Source organism: Amblyomma mixtum, chromosome 5 (genome assembly GCF_055824585.1).
Source record: "Amblyomma mixtum isolate Tamu chromosome 5, ASM5582458v1, whole genome shotgun sequence".
Lineage (NCBI taxonomy): Eukaryota > Metazoa > Arthropoda > Arachnida > Ixodida > Ixodidae > Amblyomma > Amblyomma mixtum.
Window position 1 is genome coordinate 130,112,997 of NC_143016.1, and position 19,076 is coordinate 130,132,072.

General features: G+C 46.9%; 1 protein-coding gene and 1 long non-coding RNA gene across 4 annotated transcripts in view; one reads left to right on the top strand and one right to left on the bottom strand.

Moving 5' to 3' along the window:
- The window catches only part of LOC149343709 (glypican-6-like), a 148,693-nt gene that overhangs the window by 126,164 nt on the left and 3,453 nt on the right, over window positions 1-19,076 (top strand). The window contains exons 4-7 of the mRNA XM_089546031.1: window positions 5,471-5,636; window positions 7,814-7,944; window positions 8,833-9,116; window positions 18,424-18,635. Of these exons, the coding sequence (XP_089402157.1) occupies window positions 5,471-5,636; window positions 7,814-7,944; window positions 8,833-9,116; window positions 18,424-18,635 (793 nt within the window). The remainder of the gene's footprint in view (window positions 1-5,470; window positions 5,637-7,813; window positions 7,945-8,832; window positions 9,117-18,423; window positions 18,636-19,076) is intronic.
- Window positions 11,556-13,727, bottom strand: LOC149343710 (uncharacterized). 3 transcript variants are annotated; one of them, XR_016283144.1, is made up of 5 exons: window positions 13,586-13,721; window positions 13,008-13,047; window positions 12,602-12,916; window positions 12,299-12,463; window positions 11,556-11,928 (listed from the first exon to the last, which is right to left on the bottom strand). It is a non-coding gene; the product is annotated as an uncharacterized LOC149343710 (long non-coding RNA). The 3 variants fall into 3 exon arrangements; XR_016283142.1 differs by lacking the exon at window positions 13,008-13,047 and having other exon boundaries at window positions 12,602-12,750; window positions 13,586-13,727; XR_016283143.1 differs by lacking the exon at window positions 13,008-13,047.

Consider the following 19,076-nt stretch of genomic DNA (forward strand, 5'->3'; position numbering starts at 1 on the left):
GTAGTGGAATGAATGTCCGTTAAATGCTCCGGTACACGGAGCATTCAAAGTACAGTCTTTGTCAAAAGTAACCAGGCTGCATGGTTTGTTTCTAGCTCGTACAGTGGGGCCCTTACAGCTTCCCTGAAGCGGAAATGGTCGTTAAAAGGGAAGGACTGGGGGCCTTCTTACCTTCCAACACCTTTCGATCTTTAGGAAAGCCACAAGGGTTCCACTATACAAGCTTGAAGCAAACCATGTAGCCTGGTTACTTTTGACAAAGACGGTACATGTCAAGCAGCCAGCTTCTCTACCGCGAGGAGAAATCTTCCTCTAGCAATTCAAGACCCCTTAATTGGTCTTTGGTCGTGCTGTGATTTCTCCATTATGGGGCTCAAGCGAAAAGCCTTTGGCCTGAGTATGCATGCACTTCCACTATCCTGCACGGAGCTGCGGCAAGTTCCGTTTGTATGAAGTCATCAGGACTTTCGTCATTTAATTCGCGGAGCGTGGTATACTCGGAACAGCGCGTTCCGCGATGTGCTTCAGCGACATGCATCGGCTACTGCGCATGCGTTGCGGCACGTGAGCATGCGCGCGCACCCCCTCCCTCGAGGCAGCGGATTAGCAGAGCATACCGTGCTATAGTAGGATACAACTCAAGAACGAATCGGCTTTTCCCCGTCAAAAGATCCCCTCTGTTGCCGTTGGCGTCGACCGATTATCATTGGCCTGCTAGCGTGACAATGCAGGGAGTGGCAGATGAAAAGGGATAGCACCCCTTCCCTCCATGGCCGCGAGGGTAGTCCCTTCCCTGCACTTCACTCCGCTCCCTGCGAAGCGATTGGCTGGAAGGGGACGCTTCGTTCTTGCGTTGTATCCGACTACAGGCAATTCTTTACCAACGTATGCTCTAATTTCAGCCCTTTGTACCTGCGTGTGCCGTGCCCGTGGCTAGTTGATTCAGAATTTCGAAAGGGTCCGGACGGAGGCGAATTTCGTCGCACGCTATCCGGCGGCCAGCAATGCTGCGTCTGCGTAACGCGGGAAGCGTGTGCCATTGTGAGTTGTAGATGCTCCACGCTAAGACCCACATAGGGCGCTGTACCTACGGGGTCTATTCAATTCTCCGGCTTTTCTTTCCCGCGCGCAGCTAGCATGCGTGTTCGTTCTCACGGATGCGCCGAAATCGGTAGCTATTTACGGCGCATCGTACACGGGCTCGCTGTCGTCACGCCATGAAGAACAGAGAGCTGCCCGCTCCTCACCGTCGCGCGCGCTTTTCGGCCGCAGCTTGTCGATGCGAAGGTCGAGCCCCCGATTGTGTGAGGAGGACTCCCTTCTTGCTGTACGAACCCCCCCTCCCCTCCGCCTTCCTTTCGTTTGAGGTTGCGCAAAGTCATTCAAGCGGAGAAAGCCCCGATCTCTCTCCGGTGAATTTTTATTGGTGCCCTAAAAGCGCCCCCCACGCAACGTGGTCTGTTCTGTTCGCGCCTACTCAAGCGTGGAGGAATGACTGGACGCTCGCTATCTGTTCAGAAAAGGAGCCCGTGGAGGAATGACTGGACGCTCGCTATCTGTTCAGAAAAGGAGCCCGGCCCTTGCGTGTGGAATTCTGGTTCCTTACACTTCTAGATATATGTGAGCTCCAACGGAGAGACGACAAAGGAAACCGAGCTAAGTTTGTGGTCATCTGAGAGGTGCATGCGTGTGTGTGCTTGTGTTTCTTTTGTGCTTCAGAAAGCGATGCTTACGTCATTTCATTGCACGAGTTAGGAGCTCTGGATCAGCAGCATAGGGTTCCACACGCTAGTGCTGGTCTCCTTTTGTCAATGATGGCGAGTTGAGCCATCTCTTCATGCAAGAGTGGGAGAACTGAAGCCCTGGTGTGGTCACATGGTTGCTGAAAATGGCGAAACGAAGTAAAAGACCAGGGGGGCTTATTTTCACGAAGCATTTCTTGGCCTTTCTTCAAGAGAAAAAAATGGCGGGGGTTTAGCTTTGGTTAAGCCTGGTAGGTTGCGAAAGCAGATGTTTTATACTGCATATGCAGCGCCTCTAGTGGTAACAGCGCGGCGCGCCGTGCCAAGCGAGACCCAACTCCATCGACGCTTTTCGGTGTGCGCGCGGAGCGCCTGCGCGACCAGCACGCGCCGCGACGAGCGTCGAAAAGTGGCATGCATCTCCATGCTCCTGGTGCTGGCTCGCTTCCCCCCTCGCGAGTCAACTGAAAAATGTCAAGCAGTGAACAAAAGATGGTTGGGGAGCTGCAAGGATTCCGAGAAAATTTGAGGGAACCTGAAAGAGCTTTCAGCCGTGAAGAAAAGACTCCCCGAGAGTCCCGCGGTCCTCCCATTGTTGAAAACCGGACCCCGCTTCCGACGCGCGCGCTAGCGCCCGTGCGCAGGCGCCGATATCTGGCACTGTCGGATGCGAGCGTCGTGGACGCGCTGGGCGGCGGCCGACGCGTCGCGCATGCGCAGACCTGTTCTGGCCGACGCGTGGGCCCCCAAGCGCGCAGGACGCGCGCCGAAAAGCGCCGATGGAGTTGGGCCGACGAGCCGAGTTGTTAGCCCGCCTCTCGCTCCTGGTATGACGCCACGCCATAACGTCACTAGCGCCTCTAGCGGGAGGAGCGCGGCGCGCCAAGCGGCCGCCGTTACCCGACGAGCCGAGTTGGTAGCCCATCTTTCGCTCCTGGTATGACGTCACGTGATGACGTCACTAGGCATGGTATGACGTCATGGGTCATTCTTCAGGTCAAACGTGCCAAGTGGCCGCCGCTACGCGAAAGGCCGTTCTTGGGAGTAGTATTGCTTTCGCAATAAAAACAGGGATCTCATAGGGTTTTGAGGAGTAAAATTTCTTGCCTGAATGGGTGCAATCTCTCCACGTTTCATGGCCCAGTTCTCTTAAAGGGACACTCAGGGCAACCCCAACCTGTTAATGCTCTCGGTAAAAATTGATTCTCTGACTCTTTCTGACTGTGTTGACATTTGACCGGCAGCAAAATACTCATTTTATTGGCGAGAAAATTTTATTTAAAAATCCTCCCCCCAATCAATTCAAACATGTGATGTTCCTACCGAGAAGGGCTGGTTGCTACTGTTTTAATGGGATTGGTGGTGCAGCTAAGCCTCTGGGATCCGCCCTCCAAATTCGGCGTCAACGCAGGCTTTTTAGCTGTGAAATTGGCCGATGATGGTGACACCCTTGTTTCGTTGTCTATCTTTTTTTCCTTAAAAAAGTTCAGTTTTCGGTGAGAGTGGTCCCTACCCAAGCAACCACCGATATCCTTCGGACGGCCGACAGAGGTCTGTTTCAGATGTTCTGTACGTCCGCTGAACATCCGCAAACAGCCGGTAGACGTCCGTCGGCCGTCCGAAAGGTGGCCAAAGGTGTACGGTTCGCCCGACGACGGACGTCCAGTTGAGTACGTCCATTGGCGGATCTTTCTCGAATATTCGCATATATGGTGCATGCGTGCTTTATTCACTCAGCGCGATGCAATAAAACCAAAAACAATTTGATGCATAGCACGCATATTTATTGTGGTTGATGATACATCAGCAGAGCAATGGGTTATATTCGGAAAATTTCTTAAATGTGACTCTTCAAATGTGGCAAGCTTGGGACACGCATCCGTAATCTTCCCACCCACAGGATTTCTGAAATAAAATAGAACGCGGCAAACATCAGTCATGTGAAACAAATGGCACAATGCAGCAGCCCAAGTTAAAAACATTGGAACCAATAGAAGTGCTGCAAGTATAACAGACAATGCACTTTAACAAACACCTCAATAAGTATAAGGCAATAACAGCTCTCACTTTTCCACACCACATTTGACAATGTATCTGCTCTTTATTTATTCTCTTGGGCCTTAGGGCACTAACCTGCGCAGCAGTGTACGCGACTGCGCACAGAAAGCCGCAAAGCTTCCGTTGCGAGCCACTGCGAACTACACGCGCTTCCTATGGTCTGCCTTTCGCGCGTTGTCACTCTTTATACAGGCACAGTGAAACTAGCGGTGCCTTAAAAATTAACAAGATACGATAATACTCCGTCCCGCAACTTTGAAGAGGAGTGGGAATTAGCCGCGCAAGTTGAAGGCTCCCGCAGCTGTGTGATGTAGGCTCCCGAAAGTGTGAAAACAGCTCACACTTGTGGAAGCCATCTCCTCGCGCTTACTGCTCCCACTGTCCTGTGAACGAATGTTATATGAGCATGCTGCATTGTCCTAGAAGCAAGTTCCAAGAAGTGTACTGGATACATACCTTCGTAGGCAATCACATGTGCACTACGCCTTCTTTAAACCAAGGTCGACGCAGTACGGGGTTCCGGTGTTCCAGAAGACCTTCAGGCACTCCTCGTATCTTTCGAATTGCTTAAGTTACATACTACTTTCGTCCACAGACAGAACAAAGCCACACATTATAATAACAAAGCTATAAAGCTCTGTGCGACAACACTACGCGACAAATAAACAACAGCGCTACGGAGCCGTACTGATGGATTGGATTGGACTGACCGCGAACTGACATCTATGATGATGGTTATAGCAGAATGCACGGGATTTTGATTCTTACGAATGGTTTCAATGGCAAGTTTAGCTGTCTCACAACTCCACTAATTTGGAGAAGTTTTACAAATATAAAACTAGTCATTGAGTTCTTGCAAAATTCTGCAACACCTCCTTCTCCTCTTAGATAAATTTAGCTCGTTGGCGGCTCTTGCACTGCAGGTAGGAGTGCAATCGCACCAATTTACAAACATCTTCGCGTCAAACTCTCCAACTGATGCAAATAAAACAGTATACATACACGAAAGACGCGAATTTTCTGTGAAATGAAAAACGTCCATACTCATGGCCTGGGAAATTACTCGGCCTTACATCCTTCGGACGTACACCTCGTCTCTCATGCGGATATACAAAAGTGGACACTGTCCGTACGTCCGGCGGATGTACGAATACGGATATCCGAAATCGGATTGTGTTCGTACGTCCGATGGACGTTCGATCTCGGCAAAGGACGTTCGGATCTAGCTCGTACGTCCGACGGATATCTGTGGTTGCTTGGGTATAGTTTACCAGAACGTGGTACCCTGTTGATAGCGGCCAACTTCTAATTGTCCTCTATGTACCTTTGTATCAGCCGCTGCGGTAAATGTGTTTCTTTGTGTCAACTGAACCACACAGGGAGGAGATTCAGAGTCTACAAGCACCTCCCTCCGCAAGTCGAAATAGCAATCCGTGCTCAAAACATTTCTAAACACTTTTCAATGCATTCTTCCAGGGGCTATGGCATCCTGTGTGGGGATGTAAGCTTGATGTACTGTTGTTCTTCCCAATCAAACAATGCCAGTGCCTTGCATAATTAAGTGGCCGTTTGTGCAGTTTTTGAAGAAAAAATAGCGTCACTTTCTGGTGACTGCTGCACAATATTTGTCGTGTTGAAGTCTCACCAACCTGCGTTGTAATGTATTCCAGGTTGGTCCCACGGCCAACTGCAGCCATGCACTTATGAAGATGAGCTACTGCCCGCATTGCCACGGCCTCCCCAACCTGAAGCCCTGCTCCTCGTATTGTCACAGTGTCATGCGCGGATGCCTGGTGCACCACATGGAGCTCGACACCGAATGGGGCTTGTTCATTGGTCAGTATTCCTCTGAACATGCAACAATTTTCCTTGAATTTTATTTTATACATGGCATCGCTCAATGTGTGCAGTATGCTTTCTCCTTTTAACTGTAGTAAAACCTCGCTAATTCGAAGTCGCAGATAATTCAAAGAGTTTATAAGGTCCCGTATTTTGCACAATAAATTTTACGGGATAATTCCAGCCGGCAGCTTGCACCAAATTTGAATACCCGGGGGCTGTGCACGAATGTCCGAGCTCGCTGCAGACTCTGGAACGCCAAAGTTTGACTGGTTACACAGCGCTGCTACATTTATAAAAAGCGCGCGAGCCTGCATTATGCACTGTGATGCTCGATCAGACTGTTCATGTTCTTCACGCACCACCCCGCATCATAGTGTAGCCAGTATAATTCTCTTTATTTATACAATGAAAAAAATATATGTTGCTTACGAAAGAAAAATCTTTCAGTGGCAAAGTTAAAAGACTCGCACAAAAATTTTTTGAAAAATTAAACAGATTTAGTCGAAAACTAGGAGAATGAAAAAGGAATATATGTTTTGTGTGCTACAATGCCAAAAATGAGTATTCAAGTGAGAGAACTTTTCATGCCAAACACTCCAGTCAGCAAAAAAAAACAAAAAAAAGGAAGTTTGCGTGCATCGTTGCAGTGCAGTGCTAAGGTGGGCCCCAGGCTGTTTTGCTCGTAATTCTGTCCGCTACACAGGTGATGGCACGGAATCGTTCAGAACATGCCCGGTACATTCAGAGAGGCTGTAAAGCAGTGAATCTCTTCAGCAGCTGTGGAAACAAAAGGTACAAACGGGCACCATTCGATAGTTCGGTCTGGGAGGAGCAATCACCTGTATCCGAACTAAAATAAAATGGATGGATGTCATCTTTTCGCCCAAAACTTTTGCTTGCACCCATGGTGTCAGGTGCCGATGCTGCGAAATCGTGAGAACCTGTCGCTGCTGAGCAGGGTCAGATCCAGAAGAGGACGCCGTGCTTGCACGATCGCTACTTGTTGAGGGTTCTGTGCAAAGCCTAAAAATACTTCCTCATGCGGCTGACGAAAAAAAAAAAATTCAGAAACTTAACTACAGTCCTTTTGCAACACACTGACTGGCTTTATCTGTCCAGAAGCAGCTCGGATTGCTCAGGATGGGACGTTTCGCATCATCGTTCATGTTGAACGATTTGAATAGGTGCGGTAAGGAAAGAGTTAATTAACCCTTAATCTGCCACTCCCGAGATAACTCGGGCTACCACATATGCACACCCCCTGCCTCTCCCGAGTTAACTCGTTTTGGTTTTTTAACTCACCCCCTGCCGCTCCCGATAATACTTGTGTAAAAAAAAACTATGCAAACATGTAGCGCCATCTATGGAAAGACTCCGTAAATTGATAGATCTTGTAGGGTAAATTTTAAACAACAGATGGCGCGCATGTTTCTACATCCGAGTCACTTCGTTTTGGTCTGCGCACAGCATCCAAGAGGCTATGTGCCACACTCGTCCGCGCTTTGACGGACGAAAAAATTCACAATTGCTTATGAATCCGGAGTCCAATGATAATGAGAACGAGGAAGAAGCCCACCTAAGTGCCTTGTCGAGTGATGACGGCAGTGAAGTCCCCCTGCCACCGAAAAATCCGCTTAAGAAGAGGAAATCCGGCAGGCCAGATTGGAAATGGAAGATTTGATTCATTATGACTAATATCTATAAGATTATCCTGAATAAACATGTCTACATGTCCTGCAGAGCATTTTAGTGCGTTACTAGCAAAAAATTTCCAGAAAACTAACATGCAAAAAAAAAAAACCCGGCCGGGTGTGTGCAGATGTGAGTAAAGAAACCTGGGAGTGAAAGGGTTAATGAGGTTCTACTTTATTTCATGTCTGATACCTAAATAGATGTCTCATGGCACGTATTCTTTCATTCTTCGTGTGCATAAATCCGGTGGTACTAGTGTATACTACAAGTACATTAACGGGGTTATTGATCTGAACGAACAAAAATCAGTTTCAATAAATCAGCTGCTTGAATCAACCAGGTTCCACTGTAGTGCCAAGCGCTAAATAAGAAAATAAGTATAAGCACAGTTGAGTCACATGGCAGAATATGGGTGCATTTAGCATTGGTACCTTAACTGTATCTCACTGTTAGAGCATTTCTTTTTTTCATTTCTGCAGATGCCCTGATGAACTTGGCAAATCGCCTTGAGAGCTCCTTCAATATTGAGTCAGTGGTGAACCCAATAGGAGTGAAGATATCAGAAGCCATCATGGACTTCCAGGAGAACAGGGCAACCATTTTGCAAACGGTGAGCAAGTGGCAAACGTCCCTTATCTGCATCACCTTTGTTCTTCTCTCCCCCTTGCATTGGCTTCATACACAGGAATCTCTATCCCGATAAGCCTTCATGGCACTGATCCAAAGTATATGTGCACATTCCAGCGCGTGACACATTGGAGGGAAGTGAAAGATACATGCCGCATGGCATGATGCTAAATGTTTAATGAAGCTGGCATGTGTCACTGGATCAGCAGCTCTTTCTAACCAGCTGGATTGATATCCGTACAGAGTTATTCAAAATATACGCAGGCATATGCATGATGAGTTGGCCTCAATCATCAGGACTATGCATGATGATTGATGAGTTGGGCCGGTGCTGACACTCCAAAACTCTGCAGGCTTAAATGGGCCATATTGTTTTCCAGTTTCACAACTTCCTAGTGTCAGCTGGTGTAGTTCGGGGTTGGCTGATTAATGAGGTCATTCACCTGGACTGATTTGGATTTAAACTCATGGGTGAGCGCAAGCCGGAGTGAGTTCATATTAGCCATAGTTCATGTGAGCCTGAGCGCTTCTAAAACAACTCGAGTTTGGGCATAACCTAGACTTGCAAAAGAACAGCAAGGTGAGCTAGCTGGTTTGCTTGCATTCTTGAATTTGAAAAGCATAATGGCCGCATCAAACAGGGCTGTGTCTGTCTGCCTTTTCTTTAAAATTTGTGAACCTGGTTCTATCTTGGATCTTTTTTGCTGTACTCACAGCAGCCCCCGTGTACACTCTGGTGGGTTCTGTGGTTATGTCTGTGTGCAATGGCCTGCCTGCTTTTTATGAAGACTGTGAATCTAATCCTGCATCCCTTATGGATATATGAAATGACAAAAGACGTGTGCTTCGTTTTCTGCCTCATGCGGCACAGCTGTACGACAAGTGCGGGAAGCTTCGGCTGGCACGACGTGGGAGTGGCCAGGAGCTTCACTTTGAGACGCTCAAGTTTGGTGGTGCTGGTGGCGGCCAACAGCCTGCCATGCGACCGACCACAGCGGCTGGCACCAGCATGGACCGGCTGGTGCAGGGCATCAAGAAGCAGATCCGTGCCACGCGTTCGCTGTGGTCCCAGCTGCCTGACCGCCTGTGCCGCCAGCCCTCTGCTCAGCCTCCTCCCACTGAGGAAGACTGCTGGGACGGACTCAGCCGGGCAAAGTAAGAACTGGCGTGGCTGCTTTGAAAAATTCTGTGGTAGTTAAGGCCATCCACAGGGCGCAGTAGAAGACACTAATAGTTGCAGCTACTGTGGGCTCCTTTCTTCCTTGGGCCGATCCAGTGCTGAAATTTAATTTGAAATCCTCCACTACAGCATCCCTCATTGCCTACATGCAGATTCGAGGCATTAAACCCCACATAACCATACCATACCATACAATACCATACCGTACCATGCCATACCATACCATACCATACCATACCATACCATACCATACCACATGTGCCGATCCAGTCCTGAAATTTAATTTGGAATCCTCCACTATAGCATCCCTTATTGCCTATATGCAGCTTCCAGGCATTAAACCCCACATAACCATACCATAACATACAATACTATACCGTACCATGCCATACCATACCATACCATACCATATGTACCATACCATGCCATACCGTACCATACCATACCATACCATACCATACCATACCATATGTACCATACCATGCCATACAGTGCCATACCATGCCATACCATGCCATACCGTACCATACGATATGAAAAGCTCAGCCAACATGGCTGCACATATTTGTTTAACATGAGCAGGGTTGGTGTAACCTTGGGGATTTGCACCAACTTGGAACTGTACAAAAAAAGGCTACCAAGGCTGGCATTGATTGGCAACGGGCCAGCAATGAGCAATGGCCCGCAGGTAGGGGGCAGTAAAGATTTGTAACTTCCGGTTAACCATGCACCCTCCTAGAAGAAAAATAAAAATCTAATGGCCATCCACCAACCTATAAGCTGCAGCAGTACGAACTGTTACTTAAAGCACTTACAAAGGGTGTTGCAATTGTTACACAAGCCAGAAGACAACTGCATAACCTGTAAACATTCATGAAGCATGTCCTCCCTACTCATTCGTATCCCCACATACCTGACCCTTACGCTAGAGCCAGCAGCATTCACTCTGTGACTGAAGATGTCTTCAGTAATTTTGGACCTGTGTCTGTGGCCAGTAAAACTGCACTCATTGAACTGCAGCATCGTTGGGAAGCCGTCCTAGTTAAAATGGCCTCTTAGCATGGGCAAAAACACATTAGGAACCAAATGAGCATCCGATTTGTTCCAATTGATTTGTAATTGTTACTAATTTTGTTTTAGCCCATTTCAAGTTGCCTTCTTTTAAATGGGAGCATAAACTTCTGGCCATTACCTGCAGTGAAGAAATGACAGTGCTTGCTTTACCACCGCTAGAAGTGCTGAAATTGCATAATTTCGCTCACAGCTCACTGTGCCGATTGTTTAGGAAACAGTTAGGGAAGATGCAGAACACATTCTATACACATGTGATGCTGCTGTTACCTCTTCCTATTTCCCAGACATTCCCCCCTATTTCCCACGCTTTCCCCTTTCCTTCTGGAGTGCTTGGCTTCAGTCCGTCTTGCCAAACTTCCAATTGGCTAAGTGGAGATGGCACTCCTTTCTTCTCATTAAAGGTGCACTGAAGAGGAATCTGAACTTGTATTTTTGCCGCGGGAACTCGATCTACACGTTCCTAGCATTCTTAGAAACTGCGACTTATTGCCCTGCATGGCCGATTTCCCAAATTAAATCGAATTAACGTCCGGCTCCCGCCCTTTTTTTTTTAATTCTCCCTCGTACGGTGGGCGGAGTCGACCAACGCGTGGAGTGCCTTTCACCCAGTCCCATGGCGGCTTGCCGCTCTGCCATCGGCGGAGTAATACGTAGTAGTCCGTAGTAGCAAATAGTCCGCGAGTATTTTTATTTCTGTGGGCTTATTTTGCGGCTATATTATCTGCGAATGAAACTATTTATTCATGGAAACCTAAAAAACAAAATAAAGCGAAAGCAAAGCCTTCACGGAGCTGGCTGAAAGGAACTTCACGCGTTGGTCGACTCCGCCCATCGTACGAGGGAGAATTTAAAAAAAAAGGGCGGGAGCCGGACGTTAATTCGATTTAATTAGGGAAATCGGCCATACAGGGCAATAAGTTGCAGTTTCTACCCACGAAACACAAAAAGCGCTAATAGACGTCTAAAAAATGTCTCGAAAAAAAAAGCTTGACATCTAGAAGAAGTTTCACCTAAGCAGTTTTTTAGACTTAGACGTTTACTAGCCTTCTATTAGCTCTGCTAATGCTACGCTTGTATACGGCTAGAAAACTTCTGAGGTAGAACTTTTCTAGAATTTTTTTAGACGTTTCTTTTTTTTTTTCCGAAATGGGTGCCTGTATTATTTTACGCATTTCAAGACTCATTTTAGTGCTGCCTTTAAACCCTCTAAAGCTTTAAAAATGTTATAGTTCATTTTTCTGGTATACACCACTAAAAAATGAACTCAAAACTGATTTGCAATGACCCGAACAATGAGCCCACATTACAAGGGATGTATGGCTGTAGTAATGAGCCATAAATGCATGTGCTAGCACACTTTTCAGTCACTGTGTTACTCTTTATTGAATCCAGTGCATATACACCCACACACAAAAAAGAAAAGGATCAGGAAATTAATGTTAGAAGCCACGGAGGAGGTAGCTTCACTGGTTTGGCTGACTTTACAACGGTAAGCACTTGGATGGCGGGAAAGTGTCGAGCAGCAACCAATTGTTAAATCAAAAATTCATTCGGCCCCGGGCCTTGTTCACAACGGATGCGTTGATGAGCAAGTTGCTGTGATGTGGATGGCACTGAAGAGCTCGCTAGGTGTTCCAAAAATCACTTTTCTTGCAAGGAGGATGCCAACTAGACGGTAACAAGGGGAAGTCAAATCCAGCTCTGTTCAGCAGCCTGCAGAAGGGAAAAATATTAGAGTAACCAAAAGCACAGTCAGTCAGGTGCATGTAGAATGGCCAATGAGGAGTCGGAAGCAAATAAGACCAGGAAATGGCAAGGAGTGACAGCACAGACAATAAAATAAGCTAATTAAAAACATAGATGCATATGGTGTCACTGCAAATGGCATTTCAGCAGAGTGCTACGGCTCACCATAAACTCCAGAAGTCAATCACTGTGGAGGCCTTTAACAGAAGCAAAATCCAAACAGCGTGCATGGACACTGAAAGCCAAGCAGTCAATAGCAAGTGCACTGCCTTACTGTGATGCACACTGTACTCATAGAACCTCCTAAGCTGCATCTTGCAAACAGGCTTTCTCTTACCTGCAAGATGTGGCTGAATCAAAAGTGGTTGATGTTTTACATCCTGCACCGTCGCATGAAAACATAGCAGAGATGCTGCTGTCCTGGTAATGCCTGCATCACTTCAGTATACACCATAGATGTGTTAAATATTGGACCTTAACTTGACAGCCACACAGGGCACATCTGAAAGATAAGACAAATAAAAGTGCGTGTGTATAAGGTTCCTAACACTGCATTGCCAAAGAAGCCCTTTCTAATCTGTACGATGAAGCTCAAACAGTGGGCAAGAGATTACTTACACCACTGCAAGAGATTACTTACACCACTGCAAGAAGCATTAGTCCAGATTCCCACCTCAGAACTGAAACAATCTCCAGGCCAAGTCATCTGAACAACCAAGTACAAGGTGCTGCTATTAATTTGCGTGAAACTAGACCAGGTCCTTGCTCCTCCGGCCAACAGTTGGAGTTCTAAAGGACAAACAAATAATGGGGCTTGTGGAATGAACATTAGCAAAGAGCCTAGACCTATACAAGAAATCATGAAGTGAAAGAAAAGGTGTCAGCTGCAAAGCGTGCTTATCAAAACTTGAGTTGAGCAGGCAAGGAGGTCCTCTGAAAACCACTGTTGAACAGCCTGTACCCAAAACGAAATGCACACACTGAAGCAGGGACAACGCCAGCTGTGCACAGTGCAACGGTTTTCCAAAAAATAAAAGCTGCCATGCCTGCAAAGAGCCGTAGTACTTCACTGCACTGTCACACAGCCTGCACACATGCAGAGCAGCACCACTGAGTAAACTACCTTTGTGCCGGGGCTCTCAATCGCAATGAAATAAAAGCTTGACGCAGTTAAGATAACCAAAGCCTTTTTAACGCGAGTTTCACCGACGGCAATCACAGCAAGGAGAATTGGAGCACACAGGTGGCCAGATGGGAGTCCTTGGCAAGAATAAAACCCTGCCAGAATGCAATAGAGCACAGACTTTAATCAATGTGTAGGAAAAAATTCGCGCCTTATCAACGTACGCTTAAACAAAGCTGGTTGGTTTGAAGCTTTGTCACGTTCACCTTGTCATCGCCTTGGTAAAGAAAGCAACTCGAATGCGATAGCAGCCTAGCTGTATCCACTTAACAAGAGCTCAAATACATGCAAATGCCCTGTTTTAAAACATTCAACGCTGCACTTTGGTATGTAAAACACTGGCTGATACTGTTTTGTGATTTGTAAACCAAAGGTTCAATCAGGCGCGTTAGTGGCAAAGCCGACACTTTCACCACAGAAGAGAAATGGAAGGTTACTTACTTTTGCAGAAAACGAGGCTCACACCTCAGTGCAACACTGGTAGTAAACGATACCGCAGAAAAAAGGGAAAATGCGAACTGCAGCGGCGTGAAGTGCCAACCAGCGCGGAAAAAAGTGCGCACCGAAACGTACTACAACGTGCAAGGTAGATATACCATGGTAGCGAAGGCTCCATAGACGCCCATTGGTCCAAACAATGGCGGCTCATGGGAGCACCCCAGCGCCACTATTTTGGGGGGCAACCTACGTATGAGTGACGTTGAATGACGTCACTCATACGTATCTTTTGGCGCGAATTATAAAGTGGCCTTTTTATAGAACCCTCATTTTCGAGCCGGTATCACTTCAAGGTTGCCTTTCAGTGCGCACCAACCTTTGCCAGTCAAATGTGCTCGAGTTCCTGCTAGTTATGGCCTTGTTAATGTGCAATTGGGAACCTAATGAAAGTGACTGGCAAAGAAGGCAGCATAGAAAGGCTGCAACACTTTCAGACGCTGGCTAAGCATGCATGATTCGTAGTGGAAACCTTGGTGAAAATACTGGTGCTAGTACTGTTGAGTATATCAAGGTATGATGCACAAAGCACAGGCTCAAGTGCACAGTTTGCAATACAGTGTACGGCAAGTATGGTTTTCATATTCATGGTTTATTACAGCAACCAAAGAAATACAGTGATAAAGCACACCAACAAAAAATGCGCTTCACAGGCAGCTCAAGCAGTAATTTTTTTAAGCTGGCTCTTTATCTCAATGGTCACAGTGCGGATAGGAAAAAGCCCTGAAGTTCCACGAACGTTGCCAGGTAGGAAATTGAAAAGTATAGAAAACAATGCTACGACAGCTTCCATTGAGGCAAACATGACATGACATTAGTAGGCGCATCAACACATTGACCATGCAGCACACAGGAATTACTCTTCACATTTCATTTCTTCAACTGAAAGAATATAGCAGCTACGTATACACCTGCACGACAATATTAAAAACAAGATTTAGCATAAACAAATCTGCTCAACGCTAGAGCATTACACCATACATAGGGCCTGCGCACAACCTCGAGACCTCCTTCTTGTCCCCAAGCGAAGAAATTTTGAAGCAATTCTAATCAAACTAAAATATACATGAAGTGCAGTTTAAAGAGAAGTGCAAGGACATTCTATACAGCCACTCCTTCCTCGAGTAGGCACAGCATCGAGACGCAGCCATCCTGGCCGCAGATCGAAACAGGTCGAAGTGCTTGGAAGAAACCCTCAGGTCTCGCAGCTGGCACGGCGTCTTCTCCAGGCTGAGGTTGCGGCAGAACTGCACCCACGTTTTGCACCTGGACATGATGCAGCTTCCACGTTATACAACTGCACCCAAATGAATACCATTTACTCCAAACGTCAAGACGCCAAGGTTCCTTTCACTTAAATGCAGTACGTTATAACTATGCCAGAAAATGCTCGCGCCAAGCCTCCAAGCCTCAGAGTGCGGTTACGCTCGCCTGATACTACGCGTCTAGCTGCTTTCCTATGCTCACAGTGACGAGAGCGATGCAGCGAAATGAGTTTAAAACTACATTGACGGTCATGTATACGTAGAACGGCAATAACTACTGCTGGCCGAATTCAGTTAAGGCACAGTCAATGCGGCGCACATACACATGGTTGAGTTTCGATACTGTCAGTTGCGAGGGGATCCTCAAATTGGCTTCACGGTGCTGAAAAACCCATTAATGTCATGCTCAGAGCTGTTAGGCAGCGCAGTTGGTTTTAAATTGACCATGCGGCAAGTAGAGGGCACGTGGTTGCTCATGAGAGCCAGGTATCAATTTCACGATGGTGACAGTTGGCTGCACGAAACTAGCTATAAATAAGACAAATGATTTGTATATTTTGCAAATCTTATGACTGCAAGTGCGTGCCTCGCCATTTACTAAAATATCCCGATAACATGAAGCCAAGTGCGTATGAAACGGTTACAGCTACGATAGGCGCGGAAAGCCCGACAAAAGCATATCTATATCTAAAGCAGACGACAACGGCAAGAGCTCACCTGCGAAAGTTCAGAGGGAAGCGGTGTAGTCTTGGTAAGACACCCACGGTACAACCCACGCTGTCACAATGTGCCACGGAGCAAGGTTTCTTCACATGCCGCATGCTCATCTTGAAATGCAGAGCTAAGCGCTTGAAGCGATGAGCGCGAAACCTCGGGAAAAGGTTTTGCACTGGCCGTACACCGAAGGAAACGCTGCAGCGGTGCAGCGGGGTGCAGATCTTGCCAAACGGCGACAGAGAAGCGACGAGAAAGGACGACAAAAACTTCTTGAAGGGGCCATTTTGAGACCGGCGAGCTTAATTTGCACGCTTTCCAAGGCGCGCCATAGCAGGCAGCTGGAGATAAGAAATCGCTTCGTAAGCTGCGGCCGGGTACCGTAACAAGGCCTGCAAAGTCGCGCTGCAAATGCACCGCACACTCATCAACCGAGGGCGCAACAAGAGCGTTGCAAAAAATTACAATATTCAGCGTAATGTTTTGCAGAAATATTTTTACTATTTTATAAACGTGGCAATAAAATATTCATTTCTTTTTGTTGTTTTGTAGCATTTTTATCTGTGCTTCTGATTTTCATTATATAAGTGTTTCGGCCGCCCAAAGTGGCTGTGCTGCAGTCGCGCTAAACCGTTTTTGGGCCCAGCCTTCGCCACCATTCTACATCCACCTTGCAACGTGCGCAGCACCCGCTTCTCGCGCGTAGCTATCGCTAGCCTCTGCAACGCCAAATGACCAAATGAAGTACTAAATTTCTAAACGTAAAAAATAAACAAATCATTAAAGGACCAAAAAGCAAATTGAATCTAATACTTTCATGTAAAACTAAGCACTTGCAGCTTCCACTAAGATTTTTTTCTGCTTTAAACGGTTAAAACCACTTTGGCAAACTATCCTGCATCGCCACCGTGCGGAGCGACACCAAGCAGCAAGCTGCGGCGTGACTACAGTGTAGTGTGACTCAAGAAAGATTGCCTCCAAGATACGCCGCCACGAAAAGATAGCGCGCGGGTGATCTGCGCGATAAACCGCGCGAGCGAGCTCGGCGAAGGCAGCGTGCGCTGCGCTGCGCCTGTCAATCCTTATGCTGCCGCCAGCTAGCCGAGGCGTAACAGAGGCGTTCGCAACATGAAACAAATTTTTTTCACTCGCGTAACTACCATCGGCTTTCAGGGCCATTATATGTTACCTAAATCCAGCCTTACGAGTAGCGGGTTAGCTGCACTCGATGTGGAACGTGATTCGGGCTCCGTAGGATAAAACGCGCTTTCTGTGTTCGAATACAAAGAGCGGTCTTTGCACCGGCGCGCCTGCTCTTCGAAACGTCAAGCAGGAGAGCCATCTAATTTATGTGCCGTGATTTACAGCATGTTTAATCCACGGTGGCAACTCTGCTGATTGCTGGCGCATCTCCTTGACGTGGTCTCAAGTTCCACGTGTTAGAAACAATTAAGTCTAGAAAACATCTGACTACAGAAGTTTCACAGAAGTTTCACAGCAAACGTCTGACTGCAGATGTTTAAGAGACGTCGCAGAGGAAACTTCTCCTTGTCGACATCTATGAGACGTTTGAACACAGCGCAAGACGTTTGTAGTCATTTGAAGCTGTTCCGAGACGTTCGTAAGACGTTTTGTGTTTCGTGGGTAAGAATGCTAGGAACGTGTAGATCGAGTTCCTGCGGCAAAAAGACAAGTTCAGAATCCTCTTCAGTGCACCTTTAACATATATACTGTCTTTGCCAGAAGTAGCCAGACAGCGGTGTATGCTTCTCTGCCGTACAGTGGAGCCTACTTGAATTTCCAGAGATCAAAAGGTCCCGAAAGGTGATGGCAAGGGTTGTCGTTACCTTACACAGATTGAGCTTAAGGGGTGCCTTAGGTGCTCTGCTACACAGCTAAGAAACAAACCGTGAAGCTTATACAAGACCGTAAAATGTACAATTCATTCGTTGCTTGATTTAGCTTCGTTTTGCTTTATCGATTCCACAGTAATTACGCTGTTTAAGTATCTGCAATCACACCTGGGAATTCAAACATTTTACTCCCTGAAGGGTGGCACTTTAAAGCAGTTTCAAGGTATGTGTGGGGTGCTTACCATAAAGCAGTCTTGATTCGACCTCTCTCTCTGACCTGTATTACGTAAAGCACTGTTAGTCAAATGCTGAAAGAATTTGGGCCAACAGTTTCAGCCAATTGCTAGCCAACATTGGTCAGACACATGCCGACCTTTGCCCCCAACTGTTGCCCCCAGCTCATTAGTAGCCATCAACTGTAAACTGGCTTTATCCACAGAGATGGGTCGTAATTAACTTGAAGGCCAAGCTACTTGACTGATAAAGGAGACCTACTCATTCTATGAGGATTCTGATTACTGCAAATTTCCCATCAGAGTGGATTTCTTCCATATTAAATGCTAGATCTAGGTTGTCCAGGCTCAAAGCAGCTTAACAATATGAAATGTATTACCAATTTGGTCTGTGGAACTTTGTGCTGATTTACAGCATTGACATCAGCATGTGCGACTGGTTATAACTTTAGTGCTCATGCCTTAAAGTGGACAATTAAGGGTAGCCGCTGAGACGCTGATTAATGTTATTTCATGATCAACACATGTTTGCAGCTACCATTAATGCAGCAGTTTCTAAGCTTGAGAGGTTGGTCACTTTCAACAGTAATCAAAAGTGATGCTTGAAACAGCTTCAATTCGTATTTGGCATCATTGTGGCTCATCTGTGATGTGATAATTAACCATTGTAAAAGAGCCTCATTTACTTCATGCAACATGTGCTCTTACCAACTGTGCAGGTCTGAAGGGAACCACACAGTGACAGGAGGCAAAGCCCGAGGATCGCACCAGCAGCTGCAGCAGCAACCTCACGGTGGCCACAGAGCAAGCGGCCATGAGTACTCAACCAGCAGTAACGTGGTCATCAATCAGCTTGTGCTCACTCTCAAGATCATCACCAACAAGCTGAACTTGGCATATGGAGGCCATGATGTCCAGTGGCAGGACACCGGTCAGTGGCAAAGCTTCGTCATGAGTTTGCGTCACAGCTTCCTGCATCATCGGATGTAACCTCCGCATGTCTGCACGCATCGCTCTGTTTATGCAGAAGCATTTGTTCTGACCTTATTTTAAAGTTACACGTGCCGAGTCTAGTCTGCAATGACTATGCACATAATGTTGTTTTTGTGTGGCTGCTAGAGTTGTGTTGTGGGTCTGAGTGGACTCTATAATAAGGGAGTAATTACTCATTGACGTCCACCCGAGCGCAGCCATACGGCTACAAAGGAAAGCTATACAGCTTTCTCAGAAACTTCGTAGTTAAAGGAAAATTCGTCCTGATCCAGGGTTCGAACCCGGGACCACCACTTCACCGGAGCAGTCGCTCTACCAATTGAGCTAACCGGGACGGCAAGCTTATGGTAGGGCGAGAGCGAATTGAGAGTGAACTCTG